The sequence below is a fragment of the Drosophila melanogaster genome, chromosome 2R (genome assembly GCF_000001215.4).
Source record: "Drosophila melanogaster chromosome 2R".
Taxonomy (NCBI): Eukaryota; Metazoa; Arthropoda; class Insecta; order Diptera; family Drosophilidae; genus Drosophila; species Drosophila melanogaster.
In genome coordinates this window covers 16,578,094-16,605,779 of record NT_033778.4, presented here as the reverse complement: position 1 = coordinate 16,605,779, position 27,686 = coordinate 16,578,094, and the positions used below count along the sequence as shown (strand labels likewise).

At 42.9% G+C, this 27,686-nt stretch overlaps 6 protein-coding genes and 1 non-coding gene across 12 annotated transcripts; 4 read left to right on the top strand and 3 right to left on the bottom strand.

The window, feature by feature from the left end:
- The first annotated feature begins 1,406 nt into the window (after nt 1-1,406).
- Nucleotides 1,407-10,752, top strand: CG8303 (uncharacterized protein). Of its 2 annotated transcripts, none has more exons than NM_001299566.1 (6): nt 1,407-1,492; nt 7,517-7,876; nt 8,840-9,344; nt 9,398-9,839; nt 9,900-10,157; nt 10,228-10,752. In NM_001299566.1, the coding sequence occupies exons 2-6, from the start codon at nt 7,583-7,585 to the stop codon at nt 10,358-10,360; spliced, it is 1,632 nt and encodes a 543-aa protein (NP_001286495.1). In that variant the 5' UTR covers nt 1,407-1,492; nt 7,517-7,582; the 3' UTR covers nt 10,361-10,752. The 2 variants fall into 2 exon arrangements, with proteins under 2 accessions (NP_001286495.1, NP_611141.3); NM_137297.3 differs by lacking the exon at nt 1,407-1,492 and adding an exon at nt 1,542-1,651.
- Nucleotides 5,369-7,032, bottom strand: CG5089 (uncharacterized protein). The gene has a single exon (NM_137298.3). It carries the CDS (start codon nt 6,810-6,812, stop codon nt 5,502-5,504), a length of 1,311 nt encoding a protein of 436 aa, NP_611142.3. The 5' UTR covers nt 6,813-7,032; the 3' UTR covers nt 5,369-5,501.
- Nucleotides 10,753-11,133: 381 nt separating the features above from the next.
- On the top strand, nt 11,134-16,262 carry CG8306 (uncharacterized protein). The gene is made up of 6 exons (NM_137296.4): nt 11,134-11,697; nt 14,370-14,954; nt 15,018-15,127; nt 15,192-15,642; nt 15,706-15,963; nt 16,020-16,262. The coding sequence occupies exons 1-6, from the start codon at nt 11,690-11,692 to the stop codon at nt 16,156-16,158; spliced, it is 1,551 nt and encodes a 516-aa protein (NP_611140.3). The 5' UTR covers nt 11,134-11,689; the 3' UTR covers nt 16,159-16,262.
- A 333-nt stretch (nt 16,263-16,595) lies between these two features.
- Nucleotides 16,596-18,735, top strand: Dolk (Dolichol kinase). The gene is made up of 4 exons (NM_137295.3): nt 16,596-16,883; nt 16,964-17,453; nt 17,525-18,176; nt 18,269-18,735. The coding sequence occupies exons 1-4, from the start codon at nt 16,732-16,734 to the stop codon at nt 18,484-18,486; spliced, it is 1,512 nt and encodes a 503-aa protein (NP_611139.1). The 5' UTR covers nt 16,596-16,731; the 3' UTR covers nt 18,487-18,735.
- A 312-nt stretch (nt 18,736-19,047) lies between these two features.
- Nucleotides 19,048-19,651, bottom strand: RpLP2 (Ribosomal protein LP2). The gene has a single exon (NM_079040.4). It carries the CDS (start codon nt 19,555-19,557, stop codon nt 19,216-19,218), a length of 342 nt encoding a protein of 113 aa, NP_523764.1. The 5' UTR covers nt 19,558-19,651; the 3' UTR covers nt 19,048-19,215.
- Nucleotides 19,652-20,331: 680 nt separating this feature from the next.
- On the bottom strand, nt 20,332-26,310 carry Cdk4 (Cyclin-dependent kinase 4). 5 transcript variants are annotated; one of them, NM_166185.2, is made up of 7 exons: nt 26,247-26,310; nt 24,765-24,938; nt 22,744-22,909; nt 21,493-21,628; nt 21,102-21,430; nt 20,901-21,036; nt 20,332-20,828 (listed from the first exon to the last, which is right to left on the bottom strand). In NM_166185.2, exons 2-7 carry the CDS (start codon nt 24,865-24,867, stop codon nt 20,745-20,747), a joined length of 954 nt encoding a protein of 317 aa, NP_725595.1. In that variant the 5' UTR covers nt 24,868-24,938; nt 26,247-26,310; the 3' UTR covers nt 20,332-20,744. The 5 variants fall into 5 exon arrangements, with proteins under 5 accessions (NP_725595.1, NP_725594.1, NP_001286494.1 ...); NM_166184.2 differs by lacking the exon at nt 26,247-26,310 and adding an exon at nt 25,854-26,216; NM_001299565.1 differs by lacking the exon at nt 26,247-26,310 and adding an exon at nt 25,854-26,015.
- On the top strand, nt 22,411-23,784 carry asRNA:CR44375 (antisense RNA:CR44375). The gene has a single exon (NR_124576.1).
- Nucleotides 26,311-27,686: the final 1,376 nt, after the last annotated feature.

The following is a 27,686-nucleotide window of genomic DNA, read 5'->3' as shown; positions in this document are numbered from 1 at the left end:
TAGATCAAAACAACACGATTGTTTGCGTTGTCAGTTTCCAGCTGCGGTTTCCTCTTCCTTATAATTTTTCCCATTCGGCCCTTCTCTCAACATTTTGACCACATATGACCACTTTTCATTTGCGTGTCCCCCAAATTATTGCCAATTTTGACAATTCTTTTTTTCGGTTAGGCGAAGAGTCGTAGCCCTGCACACACCTGTAATTACAGGTGTTCAGGTGTGTGTACACCCGAGACGCTTTGCCTCGGGAGTTTTCGGCTGCTTAGGCCCAATACTCTGGTTTCGGTATTTACCATTTTATGATGTTGGCTTTTTACCAACATCTAGGTCAACTGCAATTGAACCCGTCGGAGGGGAAAGAGCTTAGAAAGCTTGTCTCTGCAAATAGATGAATTAACGTTTAGCTGACAGTTTTGTAATACCCCGCCCACTGATTTGCATTTCGCGCTGAAGTTATCAAGGGGCCATCACTCAATTACCCCCAACAAGTCAGTTTTGCATAATTAGACAATTAATATCGTGATTGGCAACACCTCATGCGATCTACCGGTAATTTTTCTACCTTATAATGCCCTCATTGACACCAAAATCAAATTATCAAAATCAGCAGAATATCGTATGTATCGTATGTATTACCTGGCCGCAATAAATTCGAGATGTCAGCAAAGTTATTCTTGTGCCTGCAAATAAAAGAACAGGAAGCAAGGTAGCAAAGTGAAAATTTCGCAAAATTTGCTGCAATTCAACAGGGGACTTTGTTTTCAAAATTGTTGAATATTTTTTGTGGAGCTCCAGCTAGAGGAAAACTCTTTTTAATTCGCGTATAAATTTTATATGATGTGCACGTGTACATCTTTAAAACACATTAATTTTATCAACGACCATAACATAATAATATTGTTATAGTACTATTATGGTATTGTTAAACATGGCTATAAACTCCAATTAGGGTATTATTTGCTTCAAAAGCGAAAATTTTAAATTGATGTGCAAACGAAGTAAAGCACTGAGCACATAGATATTTTACATAGTTGCACATTTCTACGACTCCATCATAAATATTTATAAGTATGATGATAATTCATTTAACCTGATAACGACTCTATATCCTAAGCTTTAGTTTTATTTGGTTCCTTGGAGTACTTTTACCCCTGTATTTTCGCTCAAGTAGCTAGCCCCCGCTCATTCCAAACCAAATGGTATTGCCAGATCCACTCAACAGATACCACGCACTCGTAATAGATCCAATTTGGAGAGACAGCTTTCTCAGTTACCAAAAAGTCAGACATCGCTGGCCACTCAAAGCTCTCTCAGCCTTCTTTTATGAATATTATTTTCGCTGGGTGCTGAGTTCGCGGCTTTTTGTTTCTCGGGCTGCCTCTTGATTATTTTCTGTTCCGATTTTCATTACGTGCCCCGAAGTCTTGGCGAGCTGAACTCGGAAACGCTGATACTCAGAAACTCAGAAACTGTGAAACTCAGGAACTGGCGAGTGAGTGCTTTTCAGCACTAGCTGCGATCGCATTACTTTCAGAGCCCGCAATCAGTCTTAAGTGAGCGTGCGTCGGCATTGGCAGCAAGTTGGCTAAAAGCGGATCCTCCTCAGTGGCCAACTTATCCCTCGATCTCTCTTTCGCCCCCGACACTATTGGTTAGTTTGCACTTCGCCTTAACATCTGTCCCACCAAGTCGTGCTCCAAAACTTTTAAATCAAGTGCAAAGTGAAACGCCCCACTGGGTGATTGGTGCAATCGATAATAAAAAAAAAAACAAAATAATAATATTAATAATCGCGATTATTGCAAATCGATTGCCAAACAATACAAGCGGAAGTGATGAAATAATTCTGATTGTCTAGAAAAGTGCGAAATAAACCTTAGTAATTTTGTTGGGCTCGGCTTGCGGAAAAACCATTGGAAAAGCTGCTGACTTATCTCTTTGATTTTCACTTAAATGTTTGTTTTCATAGCTTTTCCAGTTTCCTCGCTCTCAGCCGCTCTCTTTGCGTGAGTTAACCATGTGTATGTGTTTCGAGTTGGTTTAGATTTTCGCGACACCGATTGAGTAAGTTTTCCCATGCGGTTTTTCCAGCGCTTGCTGGAAAATTCATGGGCAGCAAAACAAACAAAAATCGTTGTTATGATTATGCGTTGAAGAATTTGTTAAATGCAAGAAGCTCGTATTAATGTTTAGTTTTATTGTCTCTGGATTTGACGCGTGGCTAATTTCTGTCAGGCACTTCTTCCATAATTTATTACGTTTTTTTTTGCGTGCCTGACATCGAATTTTTTAGCCGCAAACCGGTTTGCCAAACTCCTGGAAACACAAATAATTTAGACAATAGTTGTGTAGAATTTCTTAATGGGCATAACAAATAAGCGAGCAAATGTCAACTGTCCAAAATTGTAAGCAAAGTAACAAGCGCAAATGAAGTTCGTTTCTTCAGTCATTTGATTGAAACTCAAGTTTGTTTCTTCATTCTTTTGATTGATGCTATACTGCCAAGTTCGTTTCTGGAATCTTTGGTTTGCCTTTCAATGGAATTCAATTATTGAAATTCCCCACCGAAAAGAGGATCAATCAGCTTGCTTTGTTTCTGTTTATTTTGTGGAACTTTCAATGTTAAGGTCTACACAGCCATTTAATGCTAATGCCCAGCACAAGTGCGACTTGTTCGACGTTTTTTTTTTTTTTTTGTTGATTCGGTCTTTTATGGCGCATTGAATCGAATTCCCCCTTCGCTCCTTCGTCGCCAAAATGTTCATGCCTAGCATAAACAAAACAGAATTATTGTTACACATTTGGTTGCCAAGGCGGAAATCAAATAAAGCAAAAAGGCTGTCAAATAAAATCGAATTGAATGGAATAAAATCATAACAGCACATGAAGAGAAATCAATGGCGCGAACCGAGATGAGAGAGATCTGTTTGTCGTAAAATAGAAAGTGACCAAAATGGATCTTTGCTCATAAACAAAACCTAAAAATTCGTCACAGTTAGAGGATACCCTCGCGTCCAAGCCAAAGTTGCTCAGCTAACTTGCCAAATTTCTTATAATTTGTTCATTAGGGCTTTGCTTGGTTTTTGTTATCGCCTAGGGCTCGAAATGCGATATTTGCCATTTTAGGACTGGTAAAGAAATTTCCAAATATTTAATATGCAGAAACAGTTTGTATATACTACGGCACACACAGAGATACTTACCAATACGGGGGGGAACTAAAGACCCAGCTGGGTTTCAGTCATTTGTCTAAACAGAAATTACGAACAAAGCAAAACGCAGACGTAGCAAAATTATGCAAATCTTAGGGCACATACAGCCACAGCTACATCTGTAAATATTTATATATACTGTTTATCTATATATGTATATATAGTATTGTCCATGTGCTTCTCCATCAAAAATGCAAAATAGGAAATAAGCAATGAGCAAATGCCATAACAACAAGCATTTTTCTAAGTGTCCTATTGCATTTTTTTTAACGGATCCATTTAGATGTGATAAATAAAAAAAAATGTATAAAAATATGAAATTAGCACTTGTATCCTTATCAAATTTGTATTGCTGATGAGAATCATTGACTACAAGAAAAATCTGTGAAACAAATCAATTTTCAAACTATTTCAAGGTAAGGTCTTCTTCAAGGGCCCAAAAAAACTTTATAAGATATATGTTCTCAACAAGTTAGTGGCCCCATTTTATATAAGCCAAGAAAATGTCAAGTTCAACGATCTATTAGCCCTACCACCGACCATCAATAACTCAAGCCGTCAATCTCAAATGCACGATCTTAAAACCTGTTGGCCCAATCTAGCGAAGAACTTTAGGAGACCAAACAAAGGTTTTACCAATCAGCAATGAAAATATGACAAAAATGTTGCTGGGCCACAGCAAAATGGCGATGAATCTCTGTGACTCCGCCGCGTTCGAGGAAACTAAATGCAAATCATTTGGATGGGGGCCAGGCCAAGAGCAACCGAAACCAGTTAACTCTCCGATCAATTCAATGTTGGCCAAGCTGGCGGCATTCTGTCTCTGATCCGGAGAACTTAATTTGCATAATTCTGGGTTTTGGATCGGGCCACATGGCGGATTATTTTCGAAAGCGAAATGCCATTGAACAAAATGTGTTGAGTCAGGAAAAGTCAGTGCGGTTTTTTGGAGGTTGTCCGATCTGTCAGTTGGTCAATTACAAGCGAATCAATTAGCAACCGGGTGTTAGGCAGCGAAAAACACTGACATCGCGCCATTTTAACCACTTTGTATCTGTATCCGAGAGATCTGTTCGATGTTGATGATCCATTGGACTCATATGCATACGAAGACAACGCAGCACGACGATCTCTAGAGATCAACAGAGATTTGACCGTGACCGTGCATTTCGATTGAGCTGAGCTTTTTTTTTTTTGTTTGGCTGGCCAAACTCCGAAAATTAATGGTATTTGTGGGCCTATATAGATCTCCACCTCCTCTAACCAACGACAACTCCACTCGAGATCTCCGCCTGGGCGGCCTTGACACAAATTTGGAATCACACCAAAAATGTCCGAAATTAATCTCTCCTCCAACAAATCGTTACGCATTTCGTTAATTATGTTTTCCACCTGTACTCGATGCTTGGGCAATATGCCGTGTGAGATCTAACTACATTGGTTATACATACCTTGGTTTGATTTCTTTTTTTTAACTTGTCGAGGCTTTTCGGTTTCTTTTTTTTCGGATATACGCGTCATTTGCCATTAATTAGTCGAGCTATTGATGGTCTCGGTTGGAGCGAACAAAAGGCGGCATTGTGAATGGTTGTGCAGTTGGCCGGGAAAGTACAGTTAACAGTGTTGGGCAACGGCCATGGGTCCGATTGTGGCAGTGTGACAAGTTGAAAGTTTGGGGGTATTAATTAACGTAAGCTTAGCCACTCTAATCCACTTGGTGATTAAAGTAAAAGGTTAATGGGCCTTAAGTGTGGGAAAGTTGAAAGGGTTAATTAGCTCTCGAATTTTGTAGTTGGTTTTGTTCCCAGTGCTAGTCAACGTTTCAGTTTAGTGTTGGAATGTAGTGCTGGGATAAGTAAAGGTACATTCTATTACGAGTAATAGAAGTTATCTAAACTATTCCATAAATATGGGAACCCCTACTTTATCACGTCAAAAGCAGCAGTTACACGCGTCAACTTTAATTGCCATTACTAGTCGGAATTAATTACTTGACTTATAAAAAGCACGTTGCTCATTTGCTACATTTTGTCCATAACACTTACTACATCGATTGGTTTGCTGACTGTTGAAATATGTCGGTTTTTTGTAGATTCCCGAGTGGAATTTTCTTACTACAACCCCCAACTATGATTCACTGATTCGTTAATAGAATTCGTTCAACGTCAATTATATTAAATTTTACTATAATATCCCAGAACTCTGCCAGGAGCTCAGCAAGTATTCATTTTCAAATATTAACTCTGGATAAAAAGGCAATTCACAACGCTATAGTAAAATGAGCTCCATTTATGAGCTGCTGGCCCTTAAGAAGTTGCGCCAGGATTCGCCATTAGATTTGCGATGAGATCCCATGTAGGCACTGGGTCCGGCGATGGCGGGCGGCATATCCATCTGGCCGGAGTAATTGAATACGGGAGTAGAGGGACGGCTAGCGGGAGCACGGCTCTTGACGACCATTCGGAAACGGGGCGGTTCCACGGATCGACGCTCCTCCTTCCTCTTGGGCTTCTTCTCTTCCTCCTTCTTGGGCACCAGCCCTGGCATCTGAAGTGGTTGCCCGTTGTCCTGGATCGCGTCGAAGTCCTGTTGCCATAGAGCCACCTGTTTCATGGCAAACTTGTGGTACTGCTTATCGATGCCAGATGGTCGCCGCTTTGGTATCATCACTATAGTCTTGGCTTTCAGTGCATACACAGGTGGGGATATCTGATGGTAGCCGCGTCGTTGGTAATCCCTTGGATATGCAGGCGGAATGCCAACCACCTTCTTGCGCTTCAAATGTGGCTTCACCTCCTCTGTGGTCTCCGACTCCCGGGAGCATGGGCATGTGTGCCACGAATGCCAGTGCTCCGCCTCGCTCTCCTCCTGGCGCTTCCTCAACCAATCGGCAGTGGGACGATTGGAATCGTAAACCACTGTCTGGCTGTCTTGAGCTTCCTCTGAGCTCTCTGTATTGCGTCTTTGGCGCTGGTAGTCCTCCGATTCCCTTTGCATATCCTCCTCAATATACGTTTCCTTTCGCTTAACCGGACGATAGGTAATGCCGGAGGTATTAGTTTCCCTCCTAGATTCCGGACGATTTTGCCATCGACGGCGATTCTGTTCGATAATCGCCTCCTGACGCCTTTGGTGATCGGCCGGATCCTGTGAGATGGTACGCCGGCGCAATAAGTCCGGTTCTGCCTGACCTTTAGCGAAGTGACTATTGATTCTTCGTTGGGCCTGCTTGCGACGCTCTTCACGTTCCAATTCATATTTTTGTTGCTCGTGACGGATTTTGTTCTTGGCTATATAGAGGCGATCGTTGCAGTGGGACTCGTAGCCCAACTCATCCAAACGCTCGGGAAAATCGGGAGACCATTCGCTGTCACGCCAAGGAGACTCCCGGGGCACCGCGGACATCTCTTTCATCTTCTTGATGCCCTGGATTTGTGCTTGAGTCTGGTCGTCGAAGGTATATCGGTCTGCGTAGCGACGATTTTGGCTGGTAACTGCTGGTAATCGTCGCAAACTGGAAAATTGCCCCTTGGCTTTGTTACTAACAAACCGCCAAGAATGATTCAGGCTCGTTCGAGCCATTTTAAAAGTGGTATTCATCTTGCTATTGACTCGTCTTGGATTGAACTCCCTTTTCAGAACTAAAAATTTTGATGCGTGCACGAGAGGGTGTTGTCTGAAAATAAAACTCCGAACTGAATTTTTGAATTTTCAATTTTGTTAGCTACAAATTTTTAACTCCAAAAATTAAAGACCGAAATTTTGTGAACTGAACGCTTCGCAAACTGGGAATATTATGAGAACGCTGATGATTTTTTCCCAGGAAGTAAAAGGCAATGCTATCCCAGTTGAACTCAAAAAATAGAGGTGGTACTCATGACCTACTTGGCGTTTAACATTACGTTAATCCAATACTAGAAACAATCTTTGAAAATGCACAAAATATGTATTCATTAAAAGGTTTCCTGACCACATAAGCGGTTAACCTTTGAAGTAACTATCCATTAGGTTTCACACCCAAATGGGAAAGTGTGGAAAGCTTAAATATGCAGCATTTATCTTCGTTGGAGGTTGTCTGCCTTCCGCATCGCGCACTCCACTTCCATCGAATTTTGATAGCAGATTTATGATGCACTTCCGCCGCTGGCTAAACTTGACACACTGAGAAGTTTGTCTGGTTTTTTTTTTCGATTCGCTCTTCGATCGCCGGCTTTGGTTTCATAATCGCAGCGATCCAGTTGGACTAATGAACTTGAACTAACCGATGTCACGGCGCGTTTCCTTTTCTTATTTCTTTGCCACAGCTTGCCGCACCGTCTTCGAATCTCAGCAGCAAATTGGCGCCGCCGACGAATCTTGAGCCCTACACCATGGCTGTCATCACGGAACATGGCGGCACCACCTCCTCTCCCCCGGAAAACAACAATAGCATCGGAAACGGAAAACACCGGGTCAATGGCCATCAGTTGAGCACCTCGCTGACCATACCGGAGTTCTTTGCCCACAAGAACATCTTTGTCACCGGCGGCACTGGATTCCTGGGCACCGTTCTTATCGAGGCTCTGCTGGACACACATCCCGACATTGGAACCATCTACGTTTTGGTCCGGGGCAAGCGCAAGTTTGATCCGAACGAGCGGATTCGTCGCCTGCTCCAAAAGCCGGTAAGTCTGGTGGCATTTGTTTTAGATTGTTTTGACCGGTCGAAGGGGGGCGGCAACCGGCCACGCCCTCTGACACGACGCGCCGTCTGCAAGGTATATAATTAAAGCCAATTACGAGTCTCTTTATGGAGCGTTAATTTGTCAAAGTCGTAACCTGGCCGACCTCTTCCGCCGCGTTCCATGGGGCTTTCATTTTCTTTTCTTTTCATTTTTTTTTTTAACCACAAGTGTGCAATACTCTTTTGGGATTTTTGAAAATATTTAAATTGTTATTTACTATAATTACAAATTTTGAAATAACCTAATTATTATCTTATTTAATTGTTAAGCTCAAGCAATCTTTTCATAAAGCATTTTTTACAATCAAAATAAGTTTGTACAAATAATGCCTTGAAATCATATAAATTATATTTAGAGAGTGCTTAAATTTTCGGTCCAACAAAAAGTCTTTTGTTTTTTCCCCAACTTTTGTTAGGCCCTCTTCACAACTCGTTAATTTATTTTATTTTTAAACGCATTTTTAATGGCACAACAAAAAGAAGCTAACATCATATGTTGTTTGCTTTGAAAATTGCTTACTTACGAGTGTTGCCCAAAAAGGTAAAAGTACCGAAAAAAGCACTCATCGCTAACAATCATAATTTGTTGGCCATAATGTGGGCGTGTATGGTTAGCAAGCCAACCTCCGAACAGTAGTGAAATTAATTTTCAACATCCGTCTTTAGAGGAGAAAAAATAGGTCTCCAACTGGTTTAAAAATATCGAATACATATGTACAATATATAAAACTCTTATTCGCCGCTTCTGCAAGTCATAAAATCACTTATAGCTCGAAGCTTTTAATGCTACCAATTAATGACCATATCCTTTTAGTTAGAGTTATCAAAAGTTTAAGATGCATGAGATTATATTCAATAAAATGTTTGTTTAATATTGCAAATATAAATTATGATTTAATTACAGATTTTCGAGAAATACTCGGAGAAGACTCTGTCCAAGGTGGTCCCAGTGGTTGGCGAACTGAGCGAACCAAACTTTGGCTTTGGCCCCGAGCTCCTGCAGGAGCTGATCGATCGGGTCAATGTGATCTACCACAGTGCAGCCACCATCAAGTTCAGCTCCCCGCTGCGCACCGCCATTCGCACCAATCTCACGGGAACGATGCGCACCATTGAGCTGGCCAAACAATTGAAGCAACTGGCGGCGTACATCTATTGCTCCACGGCCTTCTGCAATAGCAACAATCGTGGTCTGATTGCCGAGGAGGTGTACAAGTCACAGTTCGATCCGTACGAGATGATGAAGATGGCCGAAGATGACTCCGCCTGGGAGGATTTCACCGATCAAAAGTGCAAGGGCTATATCCGTGATCATCCCAATACGTATACGTTCACCAAGAATCTGTCGGAGAATTTGCTGATGGCCGAGATGTCGGGACTGCCAGCAGCCATAGTTAGGCCATCGATTGGTGAGATTCCATTCGGCAGTAAAATGTCTTAATCAATAACATTTCATTTTTAGTTTATGGAACCCTGGAGCACCCGATGAAGGGCTGGGTGGGCAATGCAAACTCTGGTCACCTGGGCTTCTTGGCCGGCTTCGTGAAGGGAATTTTTCGCACCATGTGCGGGAATGCAAATGCTGTGATCGACATCATACCATGCGACTATGTGATCAACTCATCACTGGTTATGGGCTGGTACGTGGGCACCCGGAAGTTGGAGCAGCCGGAGATCATACATTGCACGTCGGGAGAGGTTAATCCTCTGAATCTCGCCGAGTTCTGCACGATCATCAACGATAGTGTGGAGCGGCATCCGCCGAACAGTTTTGTTTGGAAACCGGTGACGAAATTGCGCAACGGATGGCGTTACAATCTGTTCTTCTATCTGTTTCATTTGCTGCCAGCTATGGTCTTTATCATACCAGAGAAGCTATTCGGAATCGGAATGCCCCAGCACACGTAAGTACTGCAAAAAGCTGGATCTACTTAACTTTTAACCATAATATTTATCTACTTTAGAGCCTACGAGTACATGCGGGTGTTCCAGAAAGGTACCAAGGCCTTTGATTACTTCCTGGACAAGGACTTCCGGTATTCCTTGAAGAATGCGCTGCGTATATCGGCATTAATACCGGAGAGCGATCGAAGGCGCTATAATTTCGATGCCAGTCAGTGCGATTGGTCGGAGTTCATCGATCGGTGTCTGATAGGAATCCGGCGTTTCTACTTCAAGGAGTCGGCAGTGACCACGGATTGGCATCGCAACTACTGGAAGGTGTAAGTGTGATCCATTCCACCGATCTAAAGCATAATTTCAATTTTCATTTCATTTCTGTCCTGTCTATAGCTTTAACGTCCTGTACTACGCGGGCTATGTGGTCATCTTCGCCGTTCTCTACTTTGCCCTTACTTTAACTTTGGGCCTGCAGATCGGACTTACGTTGGCGGTTCTGATCTGGGGATTTCTCGTCTGGTTGTAGTGGCTGCATCCGAATCGCCAACAGTTGGATTGTGCAATATTTCCGCTCCAAGTGCGATGCTACCACACATGGTTGTTCGTTTCCATCCGTAGTTTGTTCTAGTAGGGTATCATGTATTTTACTTTTAAGTTCTTTCACACAAGCCAAGTACAAGTCAGCGAAATGTATCATATGAATCAGCACTAATATCGAATCTATTCACACAGCAATGCAAAAGTAGCCCAAAACTTAGTCACTTTAACTAAACACGTAATGTAAAAGTAATAAACAATTTTAGATTGTTTGTAATTATCAACCGGTTTATAGTCAAATAGTCGATGAATACGAGAACTAAACTTTAAATGATTAAATATGTAACTATTATTCAAATAAATATGATTTTTATATTAAGGAAAGGATGTGTGTGTTTTTATTAGGTGTGTGTAATATTTTATTATATGGAGGTTGGTATAACTTATAATAATATTGTTTTATAATTTTTTAAGTCCATCTTAAAAATCGATGCATTTCGTTTTCGACAATGCACAGTGGCGACACCTAGCTACACTCTTTCTACACGGTGTACACTAAGTAAGTTCGGTAATATTCCGACAGGGGCGCTAGCTGAAGAGAATTCTCTTATGCTCGAGAAGAGAAAACATACATATGCAGCTAAAATAACAAAAAAAGTATCTGCAAGATAGCGAAAAATGTATCCGCAAACTCAGTGAGCTAACCATATTGTATGTGATGAGATCAGAAAGTAAACATATGTGGGGGACCAAACCAAATAGGCACTCCCCTTTGAGACGCCACTGACTAACTGGTTTGGCCGACGATCGTGATCGTTATTATGACGATCCGCGGAGCGTAGTTAATGATCATACACGAACAGTTCGCTTGCTGCCGAGCACATTTCGTTGGCCATTGACGGCATAAAGATTCAGTTGAAGTTTTACTGTTGCCGGCTAACGTTCGAAAATCGGAGGATCGGAGAAACGCAGATAAAGATAAACTCGCCCATTCAGCTGCCTCGCTCGCACTCGCACACGCCGACACACACACACACACACACGCACGTTCGTTGTGGCACACACACGTGCAGTTGCACTGGTGTTGGTAATTTGTTTACAGTCGCATCGCAACAACAACAAAAGCAGTGGAGTAAAAGATAGAAAGACGGAATAAATAAGAAGAGGAGGAGGCCGATAAAAAGAAAGAGAGCTACGTGGAAAAGAGAAATTTCGACGTTCTAAGCCGAGTTTTAGTCTTAAACAAATAATCAGAACGAGCGGATAGACTGCAATTGGCATTATTATTATTGACGTTAACCACACCTGCTGAGAAACCATGGCCAGGTAAGTCCCACTACATTTGGCTCTAAGCAACGGCTTCTGCTCAATTTTGGTTGTATTTAATTTTGGTAGCATGTTTGACAACTTTCAACCTGCTTTTTTTATTTTTTTTTTATTTCTTTTCCCCGCTTTCGAGCGCCTTTTGTGAGGTTAGAAAGACGGAGCAAAGTTCGAAATGCGACAAAAATCTGGCGTAGAGAACACAAGCCATCGAGCTAAAGATACCCGAATCATCTAGACTTTCCATGTGATGGGGAATCTTGATTCAAAACACTTACTTACCATAAATTAGGTATATGTGTGTGTTGTTAACTATTTTCACATATGTAGACTTTATCATTCATATAAGCCAGAAGTCCAGTGGATCAACATATCTATTCCAACTTTCCAAAACTTGAACTTTAAACTACTCTAAAACTAGATGACCAATAAAAGCGCATTCACTTTAAGTGGAATTAGTGATCTATAATCTTACATAGCCTTTGCTTTTGGAACTCAATTCAAAAGTTTAATGCATAACATAATAGTTCGTGCTATTGGGGTCACACTGTACTATAATTAACACTTGCGTCGGCGGCTAATTCTACTTCATTACGAGCTGACAGTGGGTCATTTGGTCGGACACTTTCGCCAGCGAGAATCCATCACCTGAGAGTCACCTGCAATGGGAGAACAATGGAAATTTTTCATTAACCCGCTAAAGGTGGCTATGCAGTGCTAGCCAATTGGAGAGGGAGATGCAAACAGGGCTAGACATTCCAGTTTTCAAGCTAAATCTTTGACCTGTTCGAATACACTCTTTTGCAAGTCAAAAGCCGCCTTTTCAGCCAAATGACGTCAATGATGCAGTGGTGGGCATGCCGGAAATCAACCGGAAAATTACAGATTATTGAAATCAAAAGGAACCGCGGGACAACAAGATCATTACATATTATGGCCATCGCATCCTGACGACAGGTTGTTCGAAACATTTTCGGGACGAATATTAATAATAATATGCCAGAGATTTATGGCCGCTCACAAGGTTGATTGCAGTTGGTAGGGTCAGTTACTTACTTACTCAAAGTCGAGTGGCTTAATTGCCGGGGTGGGCAAGCATTTAAGTTTATGTGCAATGCTAATGATATGGGGGTTCTTAACGCCAGTCTCAACGGAATGCGGTAAACTGTGGCAAATGATATCGCATTATGCAAGGCATTATTAAGGCACTAAGCTTGATTTTTCAAATAACACCACTTTATTGCTTATTTCCTCACTTGTAGCCAAGTTCCATTAAATACTGTGCACAATTCATACAGTAGTATCAGTTCCAAGGCAAAGCAAAACCATAATTTGAAACAAATTTCAAGTAGCACTGCCACCATAAATCGGCTCACTTAATTAAGCCAGATAAGCACCGAACTGGCCAACAGAAAAATCTAATCTCAGAAGTTGATTTAAAGCTGATAAGAAAGTTAATTTCAAAGAGTTGGCCAAGAAAGGGAGTGAATAAGAAACTTCAGGAAAAACGCTTGATGAGTTATTAGCCATTTGTGTTGATTGGGTCACCTGTCCCTTTTCACCCCAAATTCGCTGGTCCACAAAGTGAAAGCTTAACTTGGCTAACAAGCGAGCGTTTGAACTGTGAGCCTGGCTAAAACGATGACTTGCCATTTCGTGTGTGCAAATATGAGCACCTGCAAAGGCTTCAACTGCACTTTATTTACTTGTGACGGCTCTGCAATCTCGAGGGTTTCCTTTAATTGCTCAAAAGAAAATTTGCATTTCGTCTGATTTTTTGTTTTTTTTTGTTTTTGTTTGCATATTCAAATATGGGAAATGTAAATGCAACACATTTGTTATGCAGAAATTATATCACGCATCGTTAGAGGGGAGTAAAAACCAAAGAATTCATCTTCAATGTTCGTCATTATAAAATCATTTGGCATAAAGAAAAAATATAGCGGAGACAGCGAGTGGAGGTCATTAAAAGAGAAATGCGCCAGACATGGCTAATTGAATGAACATGTTGCGTGTTTGCTGGAGCCCCAATACGTTTTGTAATTTGATCGAAATTGTTCGAAAATTAGGCGATTGCAAAGTGGAAATGGGAATTCCCCAAAGCTAAAGAGCTTATCTTAACTGATTTGCAGCAAAAAACAAAGTACATTTACTGTTAAAAGCATGATATCTTTAAGAATTGACTTGGATGAATAATGAATCCAAAAGAGTGGGCTAAAATCCTATTTATTGATAGAAACTAAAGAAAATCTTTAGAGATCAAACCATTTGATTTATGCGTTTAAGCGCACGACTTGATTCCAATCAAAGTACAAAGAAACCAGAGACACCCACGAGATTGCTTTGCATTCCGGCATTGAACCGCCCGCCAGTCGACACCTGCTAAGTAATCATTAGTTGTATCAATATTAGAAGAAATACAATGGGCACTCAGAACTGGGAGCCCACGATAAAAACGGGTTTTTAGCGGGACAAACAGCCAAGATGCGCTACCCTGAAGGTTTTTACGGGTGAACGAGTGTCGTAAGCACAATGGCGTCTCCATTGGACCATTTGAATGGGCGACGAGAGAAAGTTTGGTTCATCTTTTTTATGACGTCTGTAAATTTGGTCGTATTCGTTATATAAACAGAATAGACGGCACTGAACTGATTGGTAAACCCTTCATATTTCAGCTCACCCATCACAGACTTCTATGCGGGTCGCAATGTCTTCATCACGGGCGCCACTGGCTTCGTGGGCGTCACCATTGTGGAGAAACTATTGCGCGATGTTCCCAACGTGGGCACACTGTACCTGCTGATGCGCGCCAAGAAGGGCAAGAGTGTGCAGGAGCGACTGGAGGAGCTGAAGAAGAACTCCGTTTTCGACAAGTTCAAGGAACTGCAGCTGCAGTCGCGTCTCTCCAAGATCGTGCCCATCGAAGGCGATGTCGGCTTGGAGCATCTGGGCATCTCGCCGAAGGATCGCCAGACCCTGATCGACAACGTGAATGTTGTCTTTCACTCGGCTGCCACTTTGGACTTCTTTCAATCTCTGAAGGAGACCACCAACATCAACTTGAGGGGCACTCGGCGAGTTGTGGAGCTGTGCCAGCAGATCAAGAACCTGGATGCTTTGGTCCATGTGTCCAGCGCCTATGTGAATGCCTATCTGACCAAGGTCGAGGAGAAGCTATATCCCGCGCCCGAAGATCCAGAGAAGATCATCCAGCTCTCGGAGACGCTCAACGATGATGCCCTCAAGGAACTGGAACCAAAGTGAGTGGCTCTTAACTAAACTAAAGGGTTTATGCTTAGAAATAATGAATTATCATCTCCCAGACTTCTGAAGGATCACCCCAATACCTATACCTTTACAAAGCATCTGGCGGAGCACGAGGTGGCCAATGTGGCCAGCAAGTTCCCCTGCGGCATTGTTCGTCCGAGTATGAGTGAGTATTAGGTAGAATATTAATTTTCTTCCAGAAACTAATGATTCTTTGTAATGTGCTAAAGTCACCGCCGCTTGGAAGGAACCCATTCCCGGATGGACCATTTCGAAGAACGGTCCGCAGGGCTTCTTCATGGGCGCATCGAAGGGCGTACTGCGTCGCCTTCCCCTGGATCCCAGCATCATTATGGACTACATACCCATCGATGTGGTGGTCAATGGCATCATAACCACTGGCTATTATGTCAACTCGCTGCAGGCGAAGAACGGAGGACGCCCGGCCGATCTGCAGATCTTCCACCTGACCTCCAGCACATACAAACCCTTCCGCTTTGAGCTGATGACGGACAAGATCAACAGCTATCTGCACGACTATCCTCTGAACAGTGCCGTCTGGTATCCCAACCTGCGTCTGGTGAAGAGCCTCTGGGTCTTCCGACTGAGCGCCATTCTGTTTCATTTCATACCCGCTATTATCCTGGATCTGGTCACGAAAATTGGAGGCGGCAGGCCTATGTAAGCATATAATATTGGTACACCTATTTCCTAGTAGCCTACATGATTTCATTTAACTTTTAGCTTGGTTCGTCTGCACAAGAACGTTTGGAACTCACTGAATACCCTGGAAAAGTTCATCTTCACCGAGTGGCACTTTGACAGCAAGCGTCTATTGGCGCTATCGAAGACCTTGAACATAGTGGACAAGAAGAAGTTCTTCATCGACATCGGGGAGCTGGCGTGGGATGAGTACTTTTCCAATACGATCCTCGGCGTGCGTCAGTATCTCAGCAAGGAGCCCATCAAGAATCTGGAGAAGGCGCGTCGCAAGGACAAAATGTAAATATCTTCAATAATACTATGTAAGTTACCATACTAACCCTTAACTTTTCTAGTCTCCTGGGTCTTCATGTGGCGCTGCAGCTCTCGTTTTGGTATGGAGTCTTCAAGTTGATCGTGTGCCTCACCGGAATCTCGACGGCTAAAGCAGCTCTTGTCCTGCCCGTCCTTTACTACCTTTTTGGACTGCTTTAAGAAGTCGATGAATATTCCCACATAGTTCAACATTTTCTCAATGTTATTTATGCTTAATGCACTTTGTATGAGGTTTGGTTTTACAATATAAATACAAAAACAAGCGCCGCTCTTTTTTGATTTAAAAGGAAAAGTTTATTAAAGGAAAGCCCTAAAGAGGATTCTATTGATAGTTAAAATCTGGTATAAAATTAGATCTACTTTTACTTTAAGCCACATTATAAAGATTCAGAGGTAATATCAGGCTTTTTGAGCGGTTTAAAAAGTGTAAAATTTTCAAGCTTTTAAGTTTTTAAACTTCCCACCGAGGTGCATAAGACCTGGTCACATCGAATTTAGTGTGACCTCACCAGTGGACGCCATCGAATACCCAAGTGCATCCCAAACCCCAATCAACAGTTTCCCAACAAAAACAACAACAGCAAACGACCAGCTGGTCCAGTGCATGCAAAACTTCATCAATTGGCCGAAGTGTGCAGGAAAAGCGAGGGCTTTTCTCCGCACTTGACCCATTTGCGGACACACAAACGCTTGCCGAGCTCAAAGAAATCATGTACTGAGAACCAACCGAGGATGCGGAGCCCAGAAACGGACAGTGAGCACTCGGAAACGGACTCCGTCGGCTCCTCCACGGACAGTCAGTCGAGTGGATTGGGCGCGGTGCGCCACCAGCGACGGAGCGCCCAGCGCACGGATGTCTTCAGCCTCAAGGCCATGGCGCCTAGGTGAGTCAGTGCAGTGACTGAGTCTCCGAGGGGAGTCCAAAGTTCCAGCTTATCTGTAATCTAATCTGACCCTTTCGTAGGCCAAATGCCGGACCCGGCGGCTGGTTATGTCTACTGCTGCCGCTGGCCTTGACCGTCCGCCTGTTGCGCCACGCCACGCCGGCATGCAAGGACCAGGCCAGGATGCAGTGTCTCCTCACGGTGGCCGCCGGCGGTATGGCCCTTGAAACGCTGTGTTTCTTCATCTATGCCTTTGTGAAGACGGGCATTTTGGTTAAATGCCTGGTCAGCCTGCTGCCCGGAGTGGCCACCAGTTTGAGCTTCTATCTGCTGGTGGACACCTCACTGACCTTCGCCATCATCGTGGGATTCGTGATGACCTCTGCTTATCAGCAAATCTATATTTACACGCTACGTGGCTTCCAGAGATCCTTCACGTATGGCGAAGCCTCGGTTTTCGTCCAGGGACTGGTGCTCTTCGCTTTGAGTGCCATCCATCGACTAGGTGGATTCTTTTGCGGCGGTTCTTGGCCAACCGAGGAATTTGATACGCTCAACATGATCATGGTGGTATGTAAGGCTAGGGAGTGTTGAATGGAATGGAACCAAGTTTTAATAACCCGCTTGCATTGGCTCTACAGAATGCCCTATTTTGCCTGCTGGTGTTCTGCGTGGCTCTCGTCCTCTTTCCAACGCTGAGGAAGCCATGTCGCTTCTACTTGTGGACGGTGATGCTCCTCTTGGCTGTCACCTGCATGCCGGTGACGCGACCTCTTCCTCTGCTGGCACTTGTGCAGTTCCTGCTCCGCGATCAGGAGAGACTGGCCATCTTGGTCTTCTATATGCTGCTGGTTGTGCTAACCTGCCTCACAGTCGCCTGGCAAATTGGAAGCTCCGCTAAGGCCAATACACGTGTGCGCAAGATCTTCCACCTGCTCATTGTTATGGTCTATATACCCGGATTGATCTTCGAGTGCGCCCTGCTCTACTTGGCCACTGGCGTGGCGTTGGCTGCTTTCGTGGTCCTGGAGCTGCTGCGTCTGCTGAAGATACCGCCATTCGCCGATAGACTAGCTGTGGCCTTTAGCACATTCAAGGACGAAAAGGACGCCGGAGAGTTGGCTCTAACTCCGTTCTGCTTGCTCATCGGCTGCTCAATGCCCATTTGGATGACACCATGTCCGTGCTCTGGCGACAATACTCTGGCCTTGCTATCGGGAATTCTAGCTGTCGGCGTAGGAGACACTGCAGCCAGTGTAGTGGGATCCAAGCTGGGACGCAACAAGTGGGGAAGTAAGTAGAATGAACTGAAAGATACACTGATCTTTCAATGCGTTCATTCGCATATATAAGATTCTATTTTAACACGCGTGCCATACTTCTAGGATCTTCCCGATCCCTGGAGGGCACCATTGCGTTCGTGGTGTCCATTCTCATGGCCGTCTGGCTCCTGGAGATTTCCGGCCTGGTGGCCATGAGCCAGGCCAAGTGGTTCGCCACCATTTTCGCAGCACTGAATTCGGCTCTGGTGGAGGCGTTCACCGACCAGGTGGACAACCTGGTACTACCCCTGATATTCTATACCATTGTGGGCCTGGCCTAAATAGAATGCATATTTATGTAAATTAGTTTTAGTGTACGCATTCCTCGGTGTATTTATATATAAAACTACTTATTAAGAATGTTTATAAAACTCTATATTCCATATTATATTTTGACGAACTTTTATGGGACTAAAAAGAAGTACTTCCCTAAAAATGTATATGCTACCTTTCTAATCCAACACAAAGCTATAAGTTTGATATTTTGTTTAGTTTAGATAATATTTATAAATACAAGATTTCTAGAACCGGACAGCAGGTTATTTTATATCTTTACCAATATGTCATCTCGTCTTCTGATCCATTTTTGCCCTTCTGAAAGTGTAGTTACTAATTTCCATCTATTTTGTTTGTTATACACAAGGTCTAAAAAATATCTAAAAATCCAATAAGAATGCGCTGTCTTAACAGTGCACCCCGCCGACTGTTAAGTTAACATAATCCACTCCGTAGGCGTCCAACAGAATGTTAGCCAACACGTGGATCCACTGTTATGGGTGAAAAAACGGCACAAAAACCATGAAAATAACCGCATAAACGGCACAAAAAACACAATTTCACTTGGTTTATATAAAGTGCAAACACTGCTGATTTTTATTACGTAGAAATGGTGAACGGATGGGTGCTACACAAGTGTGTAGACTGGCCGGCCATGTATGAATGGCTGCTCCAGAACGCTGCTTTCTCGCCTCGCAAGTGTGTTGCACAGTATATTCGCCACATTCAACCGCTTATTCGAAGAGAGCGAAGCCCATGTCGTCATCCTCGGACTCGGACTCCTCCTTCTTCTCCTCCTTCTTGGCCTCCTTCTTGTCGCCACCGGCGGCGGCAGCGGGTGCGGCATCAGCGGCTGCGACGGCACCACCGCCGCCCACCGGCATCGAGGAGAGCTTCTCGCGACCCTCCTTGATCAGGTCGTCGATGCTCTTGCCAGCCAGCTCCTTGATGACCTTGGTCAGACGCTCGGCGTCGACCTCAACGCCCACAGAGCTGAGGATCTTCTCCAGATCGCTGTTGGCGGGCGAGTCCTTGCCACCGAGGACGGCCAGAAGGTAAGCAGCCACGTAACGCATGTTTAAGTCTTGGGTTCTTGACACGAAACGTGAATTGGCAAAATGTACGAAAAACACAACTTTCCTTTGCAAGTTGTCGTCGAAAAAGAGGCGGAAGTCAGTGTGGCCGCGCGGTCGAGGCTCGAAAATACCAGCTCATACTTATATATACCAAAGTATACCACATCCTTATCTAGCAATACCCCTAATGAAACGATAAATTCAAATATTATTTTCAATTTTGCTTTTAAATAAAAATTAGAGCAATATTATTGATTTTTGAACAATTTGGTGTGTTTTTTTTATATTTACAACATCAAAAAGTATTTATATTAGCTTAATAATATGACCTTTCTTACAGCATGGAAATGTTATCAGTTGCAACACTGGGTTTCAAACTTGGCTATCGTAATAGTGGGAAGCACTTTGCTCTTGCAGTAGGCGGTCACACCATTTGAAACGGTTCTGTTAGGCGAGGTCTAACATACTGTTAAGTGCTGGAAAGAGAGCAAAATGAGAGTGATCGTAAGCTAAGAGAAGGAACTAGGGATGCGTAAAAGTTAACAGCTGGCTATCGATGATTAACATGACCATCGTTTTAACAGCAGAACTTAACTGTTATTTGTACACATAAATATAAAACTGTAATAAAACTCGAAAAAGCTGTATAAAAAATAAATTTTTTTCGAAAATATGTTTAATATGAGATATTTATTATTCTTCAAAAACACTTTAAATTTAAGTTGCACCCCCACTTGAAATAAATTGCAGAAAAGACATGAGACCCATCTTATTGTATGCTGTATATATAATTGCATATATAAATGATTGTTGTACAAAATTTTGAAATTGTATAATGCATTCCTGAACTTTGTGTATCACATTTCGATTTGGAGGGCCTTCAAACGCCCTCGAGAATCGTTTCACATGTAATGGTCATCAGATAGTTGATCGGCAGTAGTATTCACACTTAACTTACGACTACAAACAAATTAAGGTATTCTTTATTCCGGATCCGTATCCCCGGACACAATAACTGGACTGTCGCGAAAAAATAAACAAAATGCTTCACTACACTTAAAGGAACATTGGTAACAAGAACGAAGCGCGGCCGCAATGATCAGTCCACTGCCACTTTCACTTCCACATCCATAATCCATAATCCATAATCCATAATCCATTATCCATTATCCTTCTGGGCATCGAGACTATAGGGGTTCCTGCTGAAAGTAATCGTGCTCCAAACAGGCCAAGGCGGATGGTCGCAGGTGGAGGTCGTAGGAAAGCATTTTCTGCGGGCAAACATAGGGTATGCGTTAGTCTAGACCATGCAACAAGATATGTATCTTCATTTTCATACTCACATTCAACAGATCATCGGCGTACTTGCACAGGTGTGGGCAAAAGTCTTTTGGTCTCTTTGGATGCCGCTGGGGAAAGTGTTCCAGGGCCACGGAAATGGTCTGTGGCCACTGTTGCTCGGTGGGTCTACCGGTCAGTCTGCGTGAAATCGCATAAATGTAATTAAAAATCACCGATTTCAATGGCAGTATTTGTGCACTCACTCGAAGATGCGGTCCAGCTGATTCTTTTCGGAGGTGCCCGGGAATAGGGCGCGCCGATTGAACATCTCGAAGATGATGCAGGCGGCACTCCAGATGTCCACGGTGCTGTTGTAGGGCTGGGCGAGCAGAACCTCGGGTGCGCGGTACCACAAGGTGACCACCACGGAGGTGAGCTTCATCTCCGAACCGTAGGTCTTGGCCAAGCCAAAGTCGGCGATCTTGAGGTGGCCCTGCGAGGAGACCAGCAGGTTTTGCGGCTTAAGATCCCGATGGATGATACGGTGTGAGTGTAAGAAGTCCACACCGGTCAGTAGTTCCCTTGACAAGCGCTGCAATAGGAAATAATTTCATATACCATTTTCTGAAATTTTGATATCATTTTGAGACCCACCTGAATTGTGGGCGGCGACATGCCCGATTTGGGAAGTCTGTCTATAAGATCCGAAAGATCCTGCTCCACATGTTCGAAAACCAACAGAATCAGCAATTGGCCGTCGCGCTCCAGAAACTGGCATACTTCGTACAGTCTGAAAGAGAGGGGAAGTGCAATCTTTGTATGTACAAATTGTTTGATTTTGTGTGCGACAGAGAGCGATGTATGGGGGAAATGTTGAGAGATATAAAAAAAATGTGTCATAAAATGCTGCTGGTTGTGGTGCGCCAATACGCCATTGGCCATACTTTGTTCGTTTCGGGAACTACGCGAAGCACTCGAGACAAACACATGCGCACATGGCGATCAAAGAGCCAAAGAGAGCGTCCAGTAAGAGAGGCTACAGATCGTTTTCGGACAGAGGCAAAACGTAAACGTTAGCAGAGCAGATTAGCATTATGTTATGTTAGCATTATGTTAGAATCAGTTCGGGCAGTTATTTTAACATTGCCTTTGAATTACTTAAAAGGCACAGTTTTATTGAAACCTTCTACTGTTACACTTGCTTTAGCAACTGGCACATTGGGTTTTTAAAAATACAGATAAATACAAGAAACTTAATTTGCCATTGATTTATTTCTTGTACCCCTCCAACACTTTTGGCTTCAAACAAAATAACAGCTGCACTTTGTAGCCATTTGCAACTTAACTTAACATTCTGTTGTGCGAGATCTCTCTCTCTCTCTCTCTCTCTGTCGATCTCTTTGTACTGTATTCGCGTCGCGCTCTCACGCTGCTAAAGTGCAAGCGAGTGCGCACATCGATAACGCGCGACAGCAACATGTGGTTATCGAGCTGCTCTGTTAATTCAAATTCCTAACGGCCGCCGCAAACAAACATAATGCCAATACAAAATCGCCCACATTTGCGAACTGCAGTGATCAGTTATCAGCGGGAGCGGATCGACTTGCTTCAGACTTACTTGACTTGACTGGCATATGTCAGAAGCGAGGGCGTTCGCCGGGGGCAAATCGTCGGAATATTACGGCTATAGCATGCACAGATAAACACAAGCGCGCTGACATTGCGATGCGGCTCTTTACAAATGAGTTTGGCAAATAGCTTTGGCGCCGCCACTTGGCCCCAATGGCGGGTGATAACACCCCTCATATACAGCTAGCTAGCTATAGTTCTACATAAAGTACTCAACTCCAAGGCCATTTAGAAGCCCACTGCCCTTGTGGCAGCGTGTAAATCACCCATACTCACTTGACAATATTCGCATGATTGCTGGCATTCAGCTGCTTCAGCAGCGAAATCTCCCGCAGCGTGGACATTGGCACACCGTTCTCGTTCAGCGATATCCTAACCTTCTTCAGCGCCACTATGTTGCCGGTGATCACATCGCGGGCTCTGTAAACCGTTCCATAGGCACCTGAAAAGTGGATCGAAATTGTACATCAAAATGCTTACAACGGGAAATAAATGCGAAAGACAGCCGAAAATAGAATAAAATAAAGTCAGCTGTGCCGATAAGATAAATGGCAGAAATCAGAGAGGCGAGAGAAAGAGAGAAGGTGCCACTTAGCTTCTTCATATCATTATGGTGTATTTATACTTTTCATATTCAACATCGTATTTATAGCCCTTACGATTGAAGTGACTTGATTTATTTGCCTTGTTCGATGAACTAACTGTTTATAATGATTGAATGAATAGACAATGAATGCATTTAGCCCAAAAGAATCGTATTGCAATGCATGCAATAATTGCATATATTAGAGACTATATTATATGCACTCAAAATTAGTCAAAATATTGCACGAAATTCAGACTAATTTCCTCATGAAACTGTTGCTGTCTCAGGTACAACGTGATCTTAATTTCTACATGTTCACGGGCAAAGAAAAACGACAAGAGACGAGCAAAATTCCCAATCAGAATCAAATTCTGGCATGCCAGAGAAATGTCACCGAAAATTTATCACCCGTACGGACAAATGGACAAATGGACAAACGGACGGACGGACGGACATGCGTGGGGGGTAGAAAAGCTAGAAGGCACCGGCTATTTCGGTTGACACTGACATACAGAAACAGCAGATATGTACTGATACACCCGAAATAAACGCAACTTGAGGGGGGGGGGGGGTGAATTTGGTTTTCCGTCCCTTTGTCACCGTCTCTAGACCACCTGGCTTATGAACTGTGCCGCTGTTGCTACATTCAAGTACAAGGCCGTGAGCTCGACTCGTTTTTGAACGTCGGCAACTGGTCTGTCCAATTGGAATTGTCAAAAAAATATACAAATATACAAGCAAAATAAACTCGAAAAATTGCGCAAAGAAAACAACAAAGCAAAGCACTATGGGAAATTTACGCACTTTATCTGGCCGAAAACCGATTAATATATGTAATATTAAATGCATGCATTTAGTTACAACGGTGACTACTGTTAGGCAATGCAAAAAAGTTAATTGAATGACTATCTGCAAACTAAAAAATATATATTATATATCATTAAAAATATGGGCTAGTGTAAGGCAATGCAAAAAAAGTTTGGAGTTAGTTTGGCCACAAAAAGTGGTCAAATTTTCCATAGTACAAAGTAGCAAAAATGAGACTGAGCGAAAGCGAATAATAATTGAATGAATGTGCACAGAAAGGCAGACAGCCGAAAGTTTGAGTGTATGTGTGTGTGTGTGCGTTGTATAACAGATGAAATTGTGCGGACCCATGACTCGCACAACACCCAGTAACAATATCCATCATTAGCATTCGCCTGCCCATGATGATCGGCATGATCGGTGACGTAATTGATTTGGGCTTTATTTACAGCAAACAAGCGATCGTAATTACTGACCACAAAAAAAAAAGACCATGAGCCACTTGTCAGATCATCATGGATGTGAGATCGGCAGAAACACGTAGTCCGCCGAGAGTGGACCTAAAAGTATGCAGGTAGAAGGTGTAGGATCCAATACAGGGGAGTTTTCCATCCAATATTTCCCCTTTTCGCGGAATTTCCACGCTTAATTAGTAAAGGGGTAAAAAAACAACAACATTCCTCCAAGTGCACTTGTCATTTCAGCTTCATAACAATGTCGGAGCTCCCGATTGATCGTAAACAGTAGTGAAACCAAATAGCCCAGACTTTGTAAGCAAATTAAAGTAATCAAACGTTAACAACAAGCGACCAGCAAACGAAAGCCTCTCGTGCGAAGAGAGCCGGACCTATCCCAACAACAAAGCAACCGCGTCCCATTATTAAATCCCACCCAAGTCGCTCACCTTCGCCGATGATGTTGAGCTCCTGGTAGTTGAACGGATCGCCATCGCCGAACTTCTTCGCCTGGGACATTTTCTGCCGCTTCAGCTGGCGTACATATGACATTTAGCTGGATTTTACGGTTATTTGCGTATTCCTCTAATATTCCGGGTAATCGAAACCGTTAGTTGCACCAGCTGGAAGTGAAGGGGTGTTTTTTTTTTGGTTATCGATCGTCTGCATGTCACGTATCGATATGTCCTTGTGTCCCCACGCGATAGTTCACACAGATCGTAGCGTGAGAGGGAGAGTGCGAGTGCGTGAGAGAGAGAGGGAGGGCCTTACCTGATTTCATACCTGTTGCCTTTTCTAGATAACCCCAAAACTGGCGATAAAGACTGGTGTGACAGGTGCGCTAATGGAAGAAGTCTGGCTATATGCTCCGCTATGCTTTTCTATCTCCGAGAACCGAAAACCGAAACATATACATGGACAACTACATATGTATGTATGTATGTAGATGGCGGCGGTCGTTGAACCGCGTTTAATGTTTTCGTACATACTCCGTTTTTATGTCTAACCAATCGCAGAACGGCAAAGGCCAACACTAGTTATGACTTATTCATGTTATTCAGTGACGCTGCTCGCCGTCTCCGTTTTGCGGCTTCGTTCGTGCATCCTGTTGCTCTTATTCGAGCTTGACTGTGAACGCTGTACTGGTTATCTACTGTCGCGTTAGTTGGCGTGTGTCCACTATTCTCTCCTATCTAAAGTGCTACCACTTTTCTGTCAGTGCATTTTTTTTGCCCGAAAAATATACATATACCGCAAAAAAGAACCCGAATACAATGTATTTTGTTGCTGGCATTTGTCAATTAATTCTAATCGCGAGACAAGCGAAACAACAATAATAAGCGACACAGTCACAAAACTGGGTAGAAAGAGAGTGTCCAGAATTGTGAAAGGTATTACGAGGTATTACGAGCTGTATATTTGGGTCTAAAATACATAGTTATTGTTGCACCAGTTTTCGCCCCCTCTCTCTCCCTCGTCATCCCTCTCTCGCTCACCATTTGCGCTCTACTGATAAGGAAATTTCGGCTTCACTTTACTTTTTTTTCGGTGAACTTCAATGCCAATGTTGTCGTTTTTCTTTCAACCGTTGTGCGAAATATTAGTTAAATATTAAGAAAATGTGGTTTTTATTTGCGAAGACTCGAACACACACACAACGCCGCTAAGTGATTTCGCTTGAGAGATCGGTCTTACACACACACACATACACAAACACAAACGCACACACCGAGTGGTACACACACACAGGCGCAGGTATTATGTATACATATATGATTTTTATTCGCTTTGACGAAATTTTGGCATTTGTTGATAATCCAGCTAGAACCGCACGATAGGAGCAACGCGACGCGAATTTTCGGTGCGAACACGGTTCAGTTGCCGGCAGTCGCACTTTAATTAAGTTTTTAAAACGTCTTATAAATTTTTACCAATATTCGTAAGAGTTGAGTGATTTTGTGTTTTGTTGTTGGCACAGCTCTGGAAACTGTTTTAGATGGTCTACTTAACAGTGGCTTCTCTTCGCCTGTTATCGCCCGCTGTTAGCAAACAGACGGCCGCTAACATTGTGCTGTATACGTCCAATCGGTTAAACGGTTAATTTCGAAATTGCTGCCAGCGATCGTTATTGAATGTTATTCCAATTCGATAACGTAAGTGTTATTGTGTTATACTAATGTTATTGATTTCTGGGAATTTGATATTTTCAACTTGTAATAATGCCCAAATTTATTTTTTTTGCAATGTGAATTTCAGGCATTTATATATGTAACATATATAAATTACAAATAAATAAATAATAATAAACATAATGAAAATAATATTTGAAAAAAATTTTTATTACATACGATAAAATGTGAAAATTTTAAAACTGTCGTGGTCAACTACAATTGGTCGGCCATAATTAGTTAACTCCAAACATGTGTGTCATTGACTTTTAGCATTTTTAGGATTTGGTAAACTTAAATTTTTATAACCCTGCAAAATAATACAAAATTCTGGAATAAAATGTCTTAATGATCTAGATTGGCGGCATAATTCAATTTGTAACTCAATCCGGCGATAAAGTCACTCGTTGAATGTATAATTTATTGACATGAGTTGAATGCCAAAAGTCGCTCAACATTTTTTTGAGTGAAAGCTTGCTTACCGATTTCCAACGATCTGGCCGCACTGCCAATTTCGAAATCGAATCAAGGCATTCGCAGTGGGGCGCGTAAATTTAAAAACAATGTTGCAAATACATTGTGAAACCAATAAACGCATTTAACAAACCGCCTATCACAAATGTTACCCATTGGATTGGCGAAAATTTCCATGTTTTTTTTTGGGGAAAAAGCGCGATTAATTAGTAACGAAATCAAATTAGAGCACAGTGACGAAGTCAGCCGAGTGCTAATTACCACCAGCGGGTATCAGGCACCTAAATTATGCATGACGTACGCCTTTCCGGCTCAAAGTGAAAGGGCAAACAGCGAATGCGAATGCGAATGCGATTGGTCAGGATGGATGTGTTTTGTTGGGAAATGAAAATATCACTTTCCCAGACAGCCGGAACGTGCCCACCTTTCTCACCTTTGGTGGGCGCCAGTCGGCGATTGGCATTTGTGATTCAATTGCTGCAGCCCATCTTGGCCCACTTAGCACCTGGATGAGTCGTATTCCTTCGCGGAAGTCAACGCCCAGCCGTGTAGCATACCTCACCCAATTAGAACATATGCATTTCCGATTCCAAGCCAAACTGATTTCACAGAAAAAACTTTTCATGAATGAATAATGAATGAGTGTGCTATCAGGATTTCTGGGTATCATAATCGGCTTTGTCTTTCAACCGCCTGACAACTAATAATTTCCGAGGAAGCTGCCAACGG